The sequence below is a fragment of the Daucus carota genome, chromosome 2 (assembly GCF_001625215.2).
Source record: "Daucus carota subsp. sativus chromosome 2, DH1 v3.0, whole genome shotgun sequence".
NCBI classification, from domain to species: Eukaryota; Viridiplantae; Streptophyta; class Magnoliopsida; order Apiales; family Apiaceae; genus Daucus; species Daucus carota.
Genome location: NC_030382.2, coordinates 47,177,703 through 47,193,315, shown reverse-complemented (window position 1 = coordinate 47,193,315; position 15,613 = coordinate 47,177,703). Strand labels below are relative to the sequence as shown.

At 34.0% G+C, this 15,613-nt stretch overlaps 2 protein-coding genes and 2 non-coding genes across 4 annotated transcripts; 2 read left to right on the top strand and 2 right to left on the bottom strand.

The window, feature by feature from the left end:
* Nucleotides 1-12: 12 nt before the first annotated feature.
* TRNAG-GCC (transfer RNA glycine (anticodon GCC)) lies at nt 13-83 on the bottom strand. The gene has a single exon. It is a non-coding gene; the product is annotated as a tRNA-Gly (tRNA).
* Nucleotides 84-1,590: 1,507 nt separating this feature from the next.
* On the top strand, nt 1,591-3,619 carry LOC108208614 (glycerol-3-phosphate acyltransferase RAM2). Its single transcript, XM_017379145.2, has 2 exons — nt 1,591-2,264; nt 2,416-3,619. The coding sequence occupies exons 1-2, from the start codon at nt 1,653-1,655 to the stop codon at nt 3,310-3,312; spliced, it is 1,509 nt and encodes a 502-aa protein (XP_017234634.1). The 5' UTR covers nt 1,591-1,652; the 3' UTR covers nt 3,313-3,619.
* A 662-nt stretch (nt 3,620-4,281) lies between these two features.
* Nucleotides 4,282-4,364, bottom strand: TRNAL-UAA (transfer RNA leucine (anticodon UAA)). Its single transcript has one exon. It is a non-coding gene; the product is annotated as a tRNA-Leu (tRNA).
* A 5,372-nt stretch (nt 4,365-9,736) lies between these two features.
* On the top strand, nt 9,737-14,330 carry LOC108209009 (serine/threonine-protein phosphatase PP2A-2 catalytic subunit). Its single transcript, XM_017379686.2, has 7 exons — nt 9,737-9,897; nt 10,015-10,341; nt 11,408-11,522; nt 12,809-12,917; nt 12,995-13,072; nt 13,458-13,649; nt 13,736-14,330. The coding sequence occupies exons 2-7, from the start codon at nt 10,089-10,091 to the stop codon at nt 13,907-13,909; spliced, it is 921 nt and encodes a 306-aa protein (XP_017235175.1). The 5' UTR covers nt 9,737-9,897; nt 10,015-10,088; the 3' UTR covers nt 13,910-14,330.
* The last annotated feature ends 1,283 nt before the right edge of the window (nt 14,331-15,613 follow it).

Sequence of the window (15,613 nt, the reverse complement as noted above, 5' to 3'; positions counted from 1 at the left end):
GACAAAAAAGAATGCACCAGCCGGGAATCGAACCCGGGTCTGTACCGTGGCAGGGTACTATTCTACCACTAGACCACTGGTGCAGGTGATGAAAGTTCCGTAATATTGTATAATTGTGGAATTGCTAGTTTCTACAGAATATGGTTATGCATGATCATTTGTAATGGGAATGAAATGAAGTGCAATTATTTGATGGTGAGAATGGAGCTAATCATCATCAATATCTGCACTAGTGCATATGTAAAATGCGACATATATCGGCTCACCTTCATGATGAAAACTGTTTGCTATGCTCCCATGACCTCCTTCAAAGCAAACAACTTGTTCATATCATGTCCTACAACAATGGCGAATTTCATCATTGGAATGAAACTATATGTACTGGTATTCCATCATTTCAGCACTCCTACAAAAGGAGGATCGGTATTCTCTTTGAAATCTGTTATGTTCCTAATAAATAAATGGATACCTAGTAAATAACTAAGACATCATATAAAGAAGTAAAAAGAAAATGGATAACTAGTAAATAAATGAAGTAAAAGAGGTGAAGGCATCGATGCAGTGTTCCAATCTACTTGTGTAAACTGTATATATGCACTTACTAGCTCTGATATTTTAACTTGCTTTTACTTCCTTTGATAGTTTATATATCCACTGCCAAGTTGAAGGACTTTCAGACAGGAAAAAGTTCTTTTAAGATATTATTGTCATCGCATTTGCTAGATTTTAACACTCATGAATAAAAGACTTAAGCACACTTGGCCATTCTCTTCAATTTTAACACTACTAAATCCACAGATGACAACGACCAGCATAATGAAACCCTTGTCCTAACATAGTAATCTCCACAGTAAAAATATGTATACCTGGGATCAGTTTCACATGTTGAAATTAGCTCGTAGTATATTCACTTTCAATATCAATTTCACTTTCAGCTTCATTGGAAGTATCAATTCGGACTTGCTATGACACAGACAATTTCCAACTCCTATGGGATATGGAATTAGCTAATACAGAGATACTTTGTTTATATGCTTCAACACATGACCCAGTATTCTTCTTCTACCCTTTTCTTCTAAATTAAGTTGTACCTGGTGCACTAGTCCTCCGCATCAGCATAGTTCGAGGAAGGTCCAAATCTCCAGTTTACATAAATTCGGTGATAATACCTATAAATTGAAATCAACACTTTGTTCTATGACAGAAACAATTTCAGCTTGCCTATCAAAAATCAGCTCTACAGTTCGTAATCAATTGTCATTCAACCAACTACTTGCTTCATACTATAAATTTGTATCTTTGTATGCATCTGTTTAACTTTTTTTAAGAATTAAAAAAAAGGCAATATGAATTCAAATTCTATATATAATGTGGAGTATTAGTAATGCCTAGACATCGACAGGCGGTCTATACTAAAAGGCATATCAACGTACATTCTTGTCCTTGGTGAATCCTCCAGATTCAGGGATTTTTAATCAATTCTGGCTCCTCAACTTCTTCGCCAACATTGTTTTGTCATTTTTTTCCATATTCGCCACCCTACATGCTTTGCAACTAACATCTATATATAAACTTGAATATGAAGCAAAATAAGATTCAAATAAATCTCTCATTTTCAACTGTTTACGAGTATTGGGTACTTCTAACTGACAATGGCTATCACAAACTTTTCAACAGTTGAGAATTGTTCATCACTTGGCAGAGAAAAAGACACTGTGGTTGCAGACTTAGATGGAACTTTGCTCAGAGGTCGTAGCTCGTTTCCTTATTTTGCCTTAATTGCATTTGAGGCTGGAGGGGTTCTAAGGCTTCTCTTTCTGCTCTTATGTTCACCACTTGCTGGAATTTTATACTACTTTGTCTCTGAGTCTGCTGGCATCCAAGTACTTATCTTCGCAACATTTGCTGGGATGAAAATTTCTGATATAGAATCTGTGGCACGGGCTGTGCTGCCTAAATTCTACTCAACTGACCTCCATCCTACATCATATCGCGTATTCTCAGCATGTGGAAAGCGTTGTGTTCTCACAGCGAATCCAAGAATAATGGTGGAATCATTTCTGAAAGGTTTCTTGGAAACTGATTTAGTTTTGGGAACAGAAATAGGAACCTACAAGGGCAGAGCAACAGGATTTGTTCTCAAACCAGGGGTACTTGTCGGGGAGAATAAAGCCAATGCTCTTAGAGAAGCTTTCGGGGAGGTTCAACCAGAGATAGGCCTAGGGGACAGGCATACTGATTTTCCTTTCATGGCATTGTGCAAGGTTTGCAATATAATTCCTAAATCAAAAATAACTGAAAAGTATCTTATCTATCTAATTAACTAAAAAAAGGACCATCAATCTTATGAAGTAAATATCAAGCATAATTTTTTTAATAGCAAATCCACATTTAATTTTAAAAGAATACCTGCAGGAGGGTTACATCGTGCCACCTAAACCAGAGGTTGAGGCCGTAACAAAGGACAAGCTCCCCAAGCCCGTCATCTTCCACGATGGTCGTCTGGTGCAAAAACCAACACCTCTCGTAGCACTAATCACCATCCTTTGGATCCCTATAGGCATCATCCTTTCCATTCTGCGCGTTGCTGCAGGAGCATTACTTCCCATGCCAGTCGTATACTATGCTTTCTTAGCACTTGGTGTCCGTGTCACCATCAAGGGCACCCCACCTCCTCCAGTCAAAAAATCCAATGACCAATCAGGAGTCCTTTTTATCTGCTCCCACAGAACCCTCCTAGACCCAATCTTCCTCTCAACTGCCCTTGGCCGACCAATTGCTGCAGTAACATACTCTGTCTCCAGACTATCCGAAATCATCTCACCAATCAAAACAGTTAGACTTAGCAGGGACCGCGTCACTGATGCCTCAATGATCAAGAAAATGTTACAAGAAGGAGACCTGGCTATATGCCCCGAGGGAACTACTTGTCGCGAGCCCTTCCTCCTTAGATTTTCCGCCATGTTTGCTGAATTAACAGATGAACTAGTCCCAGTAGCTATGGAAAACCGGATGAGTATGTTCCATGGGACAACAGCAAGAGGGTGGAAAGGGATGGACACGTTTTACTTCTTCATGAATCCTAGCCCGGAGTACGTCGTAAATTTTCTGCATAAGTTGCCAAAAGAGTTAACATGCAGCTCAGGAAAGCCAAGCCATGAAGTAGCAAACTACATTCAAAGGGTGATTGCAGCTACTCTATCCTATGAGTGCACCACATTTACAAGAAAAGATAAATATACAGCACTTGCTGGGAATGATGGCACTGTGGTAGATAAATCAGTCAAGGCCAACAAAGCAATGGGATGCTAATCAAGCATCTGCTCAGTTTTGTTCCAAGTTTTTGTTCTAGTAAATTATAAGGCCAAAAGATTGGTATTTAAGCAACTAATAAACTTTTACCATGTAATATAGGACATAATTAGATAAAACAGAAAGAAAAAAAAAAACCTGCACTAAGTATACAAATTAGGCCAACAAATTACAGAAGTTATTGTATACCATAAGTTTACTAAGAGCATGTTTGAGACTCAAACCAACACCAAAACTCCGTAATTTTTCGTGTAAAAACTGTTCCATCACAACTCTAATATAGTAAGATTTTGTGCCATATGAATAATGTCATACCAAATTTATATCAAATGTCCGTTTGGTATAATTTTTGTACTAATTTAGATTTTTCAAAATACCAAATATATCCTCATATACCTAACAAAACAAATTTATTTCATCTATATCTCATTTATATTTTATTATATATATCACAACAAAACAATTTTTGAAAAATTCAAAAAGAATATAAAAGTTATACCAAAATGTGTCATGACCAAGATGCTCTAACACTAGGTTGTTAAATTAATAATTCGGATACAAATCTGTCTATATTTCAATACAAAAAATTTGAATATATGTGTGTGTGTGAGATTTTTTGAATTTATTTTTTAAAAGAACATAGCTAACTAGCTAAGACTTCGTTGAAGGATAATGGCGGAAAATAAACTGCAGGCAATTAATTGCTTCATCATATGCATCTTCCCAGCTTCAGGTGCAAGTCGTAGGCTGCTCATAAGGTATGATCATAGATTGGAAAACAAAGTAGCTGTCATTGTAATAGTAGGAAAAATATTAACATCAATTTACATGATGATCTGAACCGCAAAATGAAAATTGGTGTATTATACTCTCCTCTTTTCTCCACAAGAAAGTTTTGAGCACAAGAATTGATAAAAATCAATGAAATGGTTCGTATAATAAAAAAAGCTGAAAGTACAAATAAAACACTGCTGGCTGTGGGGTTCGAACCCACGCGCACTTATGTGCAGAAGATCTTAAGTCTTCCCCCTTAACCACTCGGGCAAACCAGCTCAGATGTAAAGAGAGGTTTTTATTTGGATCAGTTCTATTGAATTCTGGTCACCTTAGTGTACTCTGAGCTGATATATTTTCCTCTTTTTTTTCCCCACAAACTGAGCTGATATTTAAATGACATGCATTATTGTCTTGGCAGTAAACTTGTGTCTCATTGAACTAAACTCTATTTGCAAGATATACATAAAAGGTTTTATGTATAAGAACTTTTTCAATAATCGAAGAGTAAACTTCAACGATGGTCGATGGGAAATATATGGGTGATATATTATGTAATGAATTTAACTTGCGAATGAAGCTGAGTATCTAAAGAAGAAGCACTAAAATGACTCCATGTATGGCCAAAGGACAAACTTTCTCCAGCTGTCGTTCAGCATTTTGAGCAAGTATATAAAATGTCGGAGCCGACTTTAGTTATATGCGAATCTGAAAGAGATGAAAGTAAGAATAAAAAGCAAGCTAGTTCTGGCAAAAAAAAAGAAAAAAGCAAGCTAGTTGCTCTAATTTATGCCTAATAAAAGTATGTTGTATATTTAATTATGTAGACAATATCTGAGATTGCTGAAGGGAAAATGATCTCCAAAAGCCACTCCAAATCTCGTATAGAGAAATAAACACATCGGTGTCCGTTAATGACGTCTTCATTCGACCTAAAATCTTTACATGCACTGCCGGAAAAGAATAGCTAGGCTACTAGAACGAACTGCAAAATTTGGCCACTATATATTCCTTTGATAACTGTAATGGTACTTCGTGGAAATATTGATGAGAGTAATCTACCTAGCTTCGACTACGACTCGTATTTGTTACTCTAAAAGGTTACTTAGATGGGTTTGTCTCATGGGCACATGCTAAGCGCGGAAATTTTAGATTTGGACATTTTGATTGGTGTGGTTGGTCTAAATACAAAAATTTTCGCGCTTAGCATGTGGTCATGGACACATCACAGAAAAACCGTACTCATGTGTCCATGGTCACACCACAGAAAAACCGTACTTAGATATTAGATCTGCTGCTTTCAATGACTCATGCATGTTGTTATTGTAGAGAATGGGATTGGGAGCATACACAAACGCCAAGAGGGCTCAGATTTTAATGTTGACTGCTTTGAGGGGGGTTTGTCGAAGAATCTACTCATCTATCATATCATTATTTCTACCTTAGGAATGATTGATCATTACGGACTCCCTTTTTTCCTTTTCATGTGTTGTTGCCAGTGGTATAAATAGACCCTAGCTGAAGGGAAATATAAGTTGTTTTGCTTAATTTAAAAAAATATAATTCTTTACGAATTAGGGAGTAGCTCAGAAGTTTTTTTATCTAATAATTTTGAATTAATTTATTGATAGTTTGTAGTGACATATTTTTTTATAAAATAATAGTATAATAATAAAATATTGTTAATTATTTTCTGAGGTGAATATTTTACATTTTTATCAAGTCAAAATTTTAAAAATAAAATAAAGGTAACAGAAAATTAAAAAAATTACTTTAAAAATCTAATCTATGAACCAGAAAATAGTTTATACATTTTTATATAAATAGTATCAATAAATTATTCCGGTTTGTAAGTTGGGGTCAATAATGTTTTATACATGGATTTCAGGCAAGTTATTGTCAATTTGTCTGGTAAAAAATTTGAAACGAACACCTATATATCCACCATGGTACACATTTCATCTTCACTAAAACCATATAAAATCTGTGACTATGCTTTAGGTTCGAACATCTGTTCTCATAGATGGTCTTTGACAGTTATATCCAATCACAAGCTAGCGACTCTAAAAGGGCAAAGCGAATAGAATATAATACACACTCCTACTCCTACCTATAAAGAAAAGCTAGCTAGCTCCCCTAGATATGTACAAATCTACCTAAAAACATTCATTAATTGCCTGAGTAGCTTTCATCATTTGCTTCTCCCTTTCTTTTACTCCAACCATTACATGCACCAAATTATTTTACCTTCAATCTCAGCTCTCGAATGTATATTGAGTATGATATCATAGATACTATACATACATGCATGTATAACAAAGCCTCTGTTCTGTTCTGTGTTAGGAGCTACAAAGAGATGGGAAATGGTGGTGGATTAGGGTTTTTTAGGGCTTTGTTTGCCATACTAATTTTGCTAGGCTTTGTTTTGTCTTTGGCGGGTGGGATGATAGAAAGTAGTGTTAAATCAGAAACAAACTGGATCAACTTGTCCGAATCAGAAGCAGGAGGCTTGAAACAGATGAAGGTGATAGATCATACCTTAGCTAAGAAGCTGCAAGTCCCAGGTCCAAACTCAGATTTTAACTTCAACATGAACAAAAGAAGAGTGCCTAATGGTCCTGACCCCATCCATAATCGGTATGTCCATCTCTTTATAAAATATATAATTTCATGATTGCTTATAACAAAATAATTTCAATATTATGCACCTACTTCTTTTTCTTACAAGATAATTATATATATTATGCATCTAGCTAAGAAGTAGTACTGGTGTGATATGATTAAAGCTTATAATTCTTTTTCTTTGACAAGCATGGCTTATAACTAAGGGATAGGATGAGGGTTGTGTTACAGTCCAGTGGCCTTTGAAAATCGGCATATTTTCTTTAAAATTAATTTTTGGTTTCATCTATTCTTCAAAATTTTATTATTGTAATCCCCATTTTTTTAATTGCGGATTTCGCCAAGCTTGTTCAATACAAATTAATGTTTTGTCTCTTGCGGAGTAATATGCATGGCATGATTAATAAAGTTGCAGAATTTTAAGATATTTACAGAAGTAATAAAGTAAAAAAGAAAGTAAATTCCTTCGCTTTATTCTGTCACTTCACTTGGATCAATCTTTGAGCGATATCGTATATGAATAGTACCAGTGTACCACTTTAATTTGTTCTCTAAGTTTACCCGATAATTATCACTATCAGGAATTCTTCCAAACTTTTGCGCTAGCTTTTGTCGATCATTCTCCCAAATTTTAACTAGAACTACACAATTTCGTAAACATGTGTTAATATATCACTTATATATAGCATCTATATACACAGCAGTATATATGTTCAATCACCTAATGGATCATAGTATAAAATACTCACAGTTTTACAGTTTTCCAACACTTTTATATAATATATATTTTTTACAATTAAACAGGAAAGCTGGAAATTCAGGAAGACCCCCTGGCCAAGCCTAGTCGTAGTGACAATACGGTTCACATACTTGAAACACAAATATGTAGAAGACAGTGCAATATATATAACGCAACGGCTTAGAGTATGTTTTACGCCTTGTCTTACCTTTTTAAGTGTAAGATTTATATATAATTAATTAGAGTGTAAAAGTATTGAGTTCCATGATTTTGGTTAAGCTTTTCTCCATTAGTAACTAAACGTACGTACAATCACTGAAGATCAAAATATGATTGCAATGTACAAGCAAACACTTCATCTGAACATTGTGTAATTTATAAAATCTGGAACGTGACTGCATGTGCTCAAACTAAAGTGAAATGCATGAATTAACTAAAGCTCTGTATTTTTACCTGAAAAAGAAAAGGGTTGTGCTGGCCTTTTTCACGGCTTTTTCTTTTACAGTTTTGGTTGTTTTTGGTCATTCAAGTAGCTTAGATTAGATTTTGACACCATAATTTATACGGTAATCACAATATCTAAATAATATGTAGATTTTATATGAAAAAACATATGTCAATTATAACATTTAAAGGTATTATGATTTAGAGGACGGTGCAATTTGGATTATATCTGCGGTTGTATTATTAATTTAATGAAATTTTAAATTTTATATATTGAACGATCATGAAACAAATAAGCTAATCATTTTTAGTATATTATTTGTTTTCCAACTTAGTTGTATCGACCTGCTGGATTCGTTTCAACTATATTATGTTCCGCTTAATAAAAATGTTTTCTTTTTAGACAAAAAAAGATGGAGTTGTCTAGTTAAGTTTTAAAATTAGAAATTCAATACAAATAATTGTTAAAAAATAAAACTCAAAAGGCCTAATACATAAATTAAAATCGAAATATTTAATTGTGTTTAGTACGAATAGAATAAACCATCAAATATATCTTTCATCAAAGAGACCAATAAGTTGGTCAATATTATGGTGACAGAGATTTTGATTTATTAATAGAAATTTTTGGTGAAGCTATGCAGGATCAATAAAATTATTTGTTAATTTTAATTAATATTTTAACTAGAATAAATTAAGAAAACGATCAAAGATCATAAAATTATTCTCTTTTGATTGAATTCATTCATATTAATGATAAGAGAATCATGTCTGTACATAAATTATCTATTTAAAATTAATCAATATAATATTCATATATATATTCTTTTAAAATTGACATACATAGCATCACTCTAAATTATAATATCCTTTACATTAAAGAGACCAAATAAGTTGGCCCAAATACCAAAAGAATTAGTATTTTTTTTATCTCTAGTAGTAGTTATGGATAACTTTTATAACTAAAAATAGATAAAGATATCGTGAATAAAAACTTATAGAATTTTTGTAAACAAATTGAACTCTAACAAGATGGTTGTTGGGTGTGATTTTAACCCGCCTCGATTATATTTGTCAGATTTATAACTTGTAAAAAAATTTCATTGTTATCATGTTAAATATATATTTTACTTATCATAAATTGAAACAATGATAAAAATATTACTTATAAAATATAGTTAATTTCTATGACATGACAAGACCTGCGAGTTTAACAAATTTTACATAAATCATATTACTTTATATCAATTTGACCATGTCATCGCTGTAGAGATGTTCTTAGAAAAAAATTATTCTCAAAATGAACTGCTATTTTATAGAGGACCGTGATTTAAACTGAATGGAAGTCCCAAAGAATTGAAACATATTACTTGCTGTTTTTTATTTTTTTTTGCTACTTCCTCTAAATTATAAAAAATAAATAAATAACCGGTACAATTAACCAATTATCAATACACAAGATGAGTGTGCTACTACTTTTTAAAGCTGCGAAAACATATACTCATGTCGTTCATTTATTAGACAAAGGTCAGAAAACTGGTCTTCAGTCTTCACACGCTTTATCTAAATTTAGACTCGTTCAATTCCAGCCATCTATTTTACTGCACATTACATGCAAATCGTGACTCACCATAATTGTTAATTTTAATGCTTTTGACTCAATTATAAATTTTTCAAATACACAAAAAAGTGTCCACCATGCTTTCATTTTGCAATTACATTCATCTTAAACTTTTTTTTTTTTGAAAATACATTCATCTTAAACTTTGTTTCCTCCAACTCCAAATATAAAATATAAAAATATTTGCTTTAGTCTTTACAGCGTTTTCTTCTCCAAGATACCACACATATTCAATAAAAAACAAATGTAAAAAAGTATAAATACCATAAATAAAAAATAATCATTTCTACTTTCTAGAGAGAGAAAGTAAGCGAGATGAATGTTGGAAACATCTGAGACGATAACAACTCGCCGACCGATTCATCTCTGATGCTGTGGAGACTCGGTAAGTATACAATCTATGCATACACATATACATACATATTCGTGTGTATAGTTTTATGAATATTTGAATCTGTATGAGTTTGATTGATGATGTGATTGTGGATCTGTGATTGATCAGATCGGAGAGAGTAGAGATACAAGAGCGAGATATACATAGCGAGAGAGAGGGGGAGAGAGAGAAGAGAGAGAAAAATGCCTTCGCACGCGGATCTAGATCATCAGATCGAGCAATTGATGGAATGTAAGGCGTTGAGTGAAGGAGAGGTGAAGACGCTGTGCGATCAAGCTAGGGCTATTCTGGTGGAGGAATGGAATGTTCAACCTGTTAAGTGTCCTGTTACGGTCTGCGGTGATATTCACGGACAGTTTTATGACCTCATTGAGCTCTTTCGGATTGGTGGAAACCCTCCTGATACTAATTACCTCTTCATGGGAGATTATGTTGGTGAGATATCGTGTTTTTCATGTTCAATTGTGGTTTTGTATTATGATTTATTCAGTTCTAGTAGTGTGAATTGGTTTTGCTTGGTGAAATTTGCGGAATTGAGTAAGGTATTCTTTGTGTTGTGTTAGTGTTTGTTTACAGAATAGAAATATAATGTTTCTGAGAATTTTCTGAATTGAGTATTTATTTTTTGGAGGATTCTTGAATTGTATTTATTAATTTTTAGATATCAGTATTTTGTTTTTGGAAATTTCTGCTGAACTTTGTAGCTTTCTATACCATTGGCTCACGTATATGTTGACTGGATTCGCTATGGTTGCAAGTAGATGGTTCTAGTATAGGAATGATGTTGGGTATGAATTATGATGGTGAAATTTTTAGGTTTCTATTACATATCTCTCGTCTGAATTTACTGTGTTTGTAACCTGATAGTTCACTATATGAATTATGTTTTAAGATTTATTTTGCAAGTTTCGGAATGAGGAATTGAAGGTAGATCTCATCTTTAAGCTCACTATTTGGAGTTTGTGGCAAAAGTGGATCTTTTTTTACAGATCAGTGGTATTAATCATGTTATAATCCAACTACTGGTGAACTCTTTGTTTGCCCAATGAGAATGGAGTGATGTGTGCTAAAGAGAGTGGTGTTAAGTTAGACAGCGCACTGCAAGTTATTCCCTAATTTGTGGAATAAGGAAAATAACTTCTCTAGCAACTTGAAAATGTCCACTAAGCCACCGTTGCTAATATCATCTGATATGCAATGATGCTACTTTGTGATAAAGTTTTTGATGGGAGATAGTTGAAATTACGTATGAGTCAAAAGCATCTTTAATTGCACACTTAGACATATTTGTGCACACTCTCTAATTATCTTTAATTAATGTATGCTTTTTCTATCAGCCTTTCCTTCATTTATTGTTTGCCGCCGCCTCTTAGGTTGATGTTTTGTGGTGATGTACCTTTTTACTTGTTCTACTTGAGAGTTGCAGCTTTTTTTTAATTCATTTATCACCTAACAATGAATAATCTAGTATTAATAATCATTGTTTTGTGTATTAATGCAGATCGTGGATACTATTCGGTGGAGACTGTCTCTCTGTTGGTGGCTCTAAAGGTCCGTTACAGAGATAGACTCACAATACTTAGAGGGAATCACGAAAGCCGGCAAATAACTCAAGTGTAAGACTTAGGCCTTCAAGTATGATGCTTATGTGGAATTTTGATATTCTGTTGCAATATTTGGTTTTCCAACTTATGCTTAAGAACACCTGCATTGTGGAGTTGATTGATGAAATTATGTTATCCATGTACAAGTTATGTTTGTTTTTCAGTATTAATAGATTAAAAAAAATTATCATTTTAAATCTGATAAAAGCCCATTTTTCTGCAATAGTATCTAGTTAAACACTTTACTGCTTATAATTTTCAAAGACTATAATCAATTAGCAAAGAAATTAATTATGAATCTCATACTAGCTACAAAATAGTATGGATCAGATATAAATGTATTCTTTGCTATTGAAAAAAAATACCCTGACATTTCTTTTCTTGCTTGGTAAATGATATTCCTAAATCCTCATCTTAATGAAACATTGTAGTTACGTAGTACAAAACATTGTAGTTACGTAGTACATATATTTCTCAACTCCTTGGTGTTCTCAGATCTCTATACAGATAGATCAGTTAATATGAGCCAACTTGCGACCTACTCTTGGGTTCTTCAATAATATACATACTACTTGAAGATTTTTTTTGCTTATTCACTCACGTGTATATGATCATCTTTTTGCAAGAAACCTTTTGTGTTATACTGTTATAGCGCTCAAGTGTTTTTTCTACTTTCAGAAGTCAGAAGCTGGTAGATGTTATTGTTAAGCTCCATGAAATTGAGAAGGATGACTTGTTGAATAATATTAAAAAACTTATCACAACAGAAATTTCATAGTAGGTTGTTAGTTTGGCTATGCAGTTTGAGTAAAGAATTGCGATGACAATGCAGGGCATTTCGTGGCCGATATCTGTATATCTTTTGATAGTGCATGTGTTGAGAAGATAAATCTAAATAGAATGAACTTGGGTAAATTGTAAATGATATATGCAAATGGTCCTGGATGATTGGTATGATGTCGAAAAGTATCAAGCAAGGAACAGATTTGTACAGTGTCTATTGTTTGTTTATTTTTACCGTAGTTGCATGTGTGAGCGTCCTCGCGTGTATCTATAAAGAATGGGGGGAGGGGATTAGGATTTGAATTTGTGATTGAGTTATGGTAAGGGATACACCTTTACCACTAGGCTCTACGTAGATCCTCAGGGTTATGCCTTGATTTTCCATTTTCATATATTTGGCCACCTCGATTCACTGTACTTTAATTTTCCATTTTTTAAATATTCGGCCACACTCGTAGTGAAACTTCATCAACTTAAAACACAAATAATTTTATTACAATCTCTTTACTCCACAGTTATGGGTTCTATGATGAATGCTTGAGGAAGTACGGAAATGCAAATGTGTGGAAGTATTTCACTGACCTTTTTGATTATCTTCCCCTTACAGCACTGATCGAGAGTCAGGTTTGTTTTGAATTAAATATTGTTTGATTGTATCGTCTTTACAAACATCCAAACATCATTACCTTTTTGCATTGTAGATCTTTTGTTTGCATGGAGGACTTTCACCATCTCTTGATACACTAGACAATATCCGATCCTTGGACCGTATACAAGAGGTAGACTACATTTTGTAAGCTGATCATGAAGTTTGGATGATGTCTTTATTTTTATGAAATTTGCAGTCTTTTGGTTCAGAGTTTCTTTCCATTGCCGTTCTTTCCTTTCTCAGTTTTTTAGCTAAAGAAAATTTCATTTCTTAGGTAGTTCCCATAAGTTTAACATGAACCTACTATAATACCTTTGGGAGTATACTTGTATTTGCCATAATTAGAGAGACATGCATGCAGTCTCCCATGAAGTGTGTAATCTACTGATCTAATTGTGTTTTCCCGCTTTGCCATTTCCATATGAAAAGAAAGTTGCAAATCATCATCTATAGATATAAATGATGCTGATTTTATATTGTCTTGCTAGTTAACTGTTTTGATGTTTTGTTTGTAGGTTCCTCATGAAGGGCCAATGTGTGACCTTCTGTGGTCAGATCCAGATGATCGTTGTGGATGGGGAATATCACCGCGTGGAGCTGGTTATACCTTTGGACAGGATATAGCATCTCAGTTCAATCATACTAATGGACTTTCTCTGATTTCAAGAGCTCACCAGCTTGTAATGGAAGGTTTTAACTGGTGTCAGGTTTGTCAACCTGAATGAATATCTCTGGGTTCTTCATTCTTATTATAAATGTGCTAGGTTCTCATATCATTTTACATTTACTTCAGGACAAGAATGTCGTCACAGTATTTAGTGCTCCAAATTATTGTTACCGGTGCGGAAATATGGCAGCAATTCTAGAAATTGGGGAGAACATGGACCAAAATTTCCTTCAGTTTGATCCAGCACCTCGACAGATTGAGCCTGACACCACTCGCAAAACACCTGATTACTTTTTATGATCTCAAGCCACCCATCAGCTGTTGTAATCCTCACTTGCCATCAGGTCAATGTAGATGTGTCGTAAAAGGAGTTTTGACTTTATATTCTGAGGGATCCTGCCATATCATTCTGCTTCTCTTTTCTTTCTTTCTTTCTTTTTAGCTCAGCTGCAGATGATGCGATCAAGTAGAAATTTCACCAAGATTTGACTAAAGCAGCAGGCCTTTTTGTTTTGTATATTTTCACCTAAAAAAGGGATGAAAAGAAGAAGAAAAGATATAAGTTTGGTAGGTGGGTGGGTGATGCAGCAATAACATGTTATTGTGTTATGTAATCTTACAGCTTTAAAGTAGAAAGCACATTTCCTGTTCTTGATATGTTATAAATTTTGTTTAAGAATCTGGCAAAAAGTATTAATGCAAGCACTTGTCTTGAATGTGAGTCTTGGCTAATAGGAGTTATACAAATCATAGTTTTGTGGACTGGTGCGGTTCAGTTATTTAGCCTTGCTCTTTATATTCTGTTTTCATGGTTCAATTATATTTGATGTATATTATTTTGAATTGTTTAAATGTTTGTTTGTGTGTTAATATTGTCTATCCGGTTTTACTTGTAATCTCCTTTTCTTTTTCTTTTTTTTTTTTCTGTGTGTCCAATATACCTCCACTGTTTCTGGTTTTTAAAATTCCCAGTTTTGTTATTGCCACAATGATTTAAGAATAATTCTGTCTTCCCGGTGCTTTATCTTTCTAACATGGAGAGCCTGGCATATAAAATAGAGGCTTTGCAATCTATGTTTTCGCCAAGGGTGGGATCAGAAGCATGTGGGGTTGTGGGAATGTGGCCATGAATTTCTGAGAATACCATTATTATGTGTTCAATTGTTAGGAATGCAACATACAGACACAGAGATGCCTAGACATTACAACTGACCCCCTTCACATGCAGGGTTTGCAGTTGAAAGGGAAATGATGGTGAGAGACCATGCCTCCTTCCCATCACATGAATCATCGTGTTCAATCATCTGCATTATGGCAATGTTTAATCAAGACAGCGAAATGTTTGAATCTCTTTTTGGAAGTTTGCTTCATCTTCAAAATTTATTAGCTCTTGCACACTAAAAGAAATGCTCAACAACAACTGAAGGAAAGAGCTGTTGGAGTGCAAGGAGAATGCATAACAGAGCAGAAACTCTGCATACTTAACTTTATGCATAAAGGTTAGTATACATAAAGCCAATATATTAAGGTCCACAGCCAATTATGCCAGGGTGAAACAAGGATCCGCATAAGATTTTCATATTCTCATAGACAAACAGGATAACCTATGCGGAATCATTCCGAAAACGAATGAATACGACTATATGAGTACAGTCTGGCCAAATAAGAAGCTAGATTATTGGAGGACAGGCTTTAATTACTACGTAGTTATACACCTCTAAAAATTTAACATCATCTATTACTATATTACAAAACTATATTCTGTTTACTGTAATTTAAAATAATAATTATATACTATTCATGGTTATATTGTCATCTCTTACCCTTTTAGAAATTGATCATGGATCAGTTTCTAGTCTATCTAAATTAGATAATAATGTGTTGTGTTGGACTAAGATGTTCACTCTTGAGGGTGATTTGAAAACGGATTTTCGTAATCGTTACTGGGTTATTTAATTTAACACATTGGTTACTGGGATATTGAACACATAGTTACCGGATATC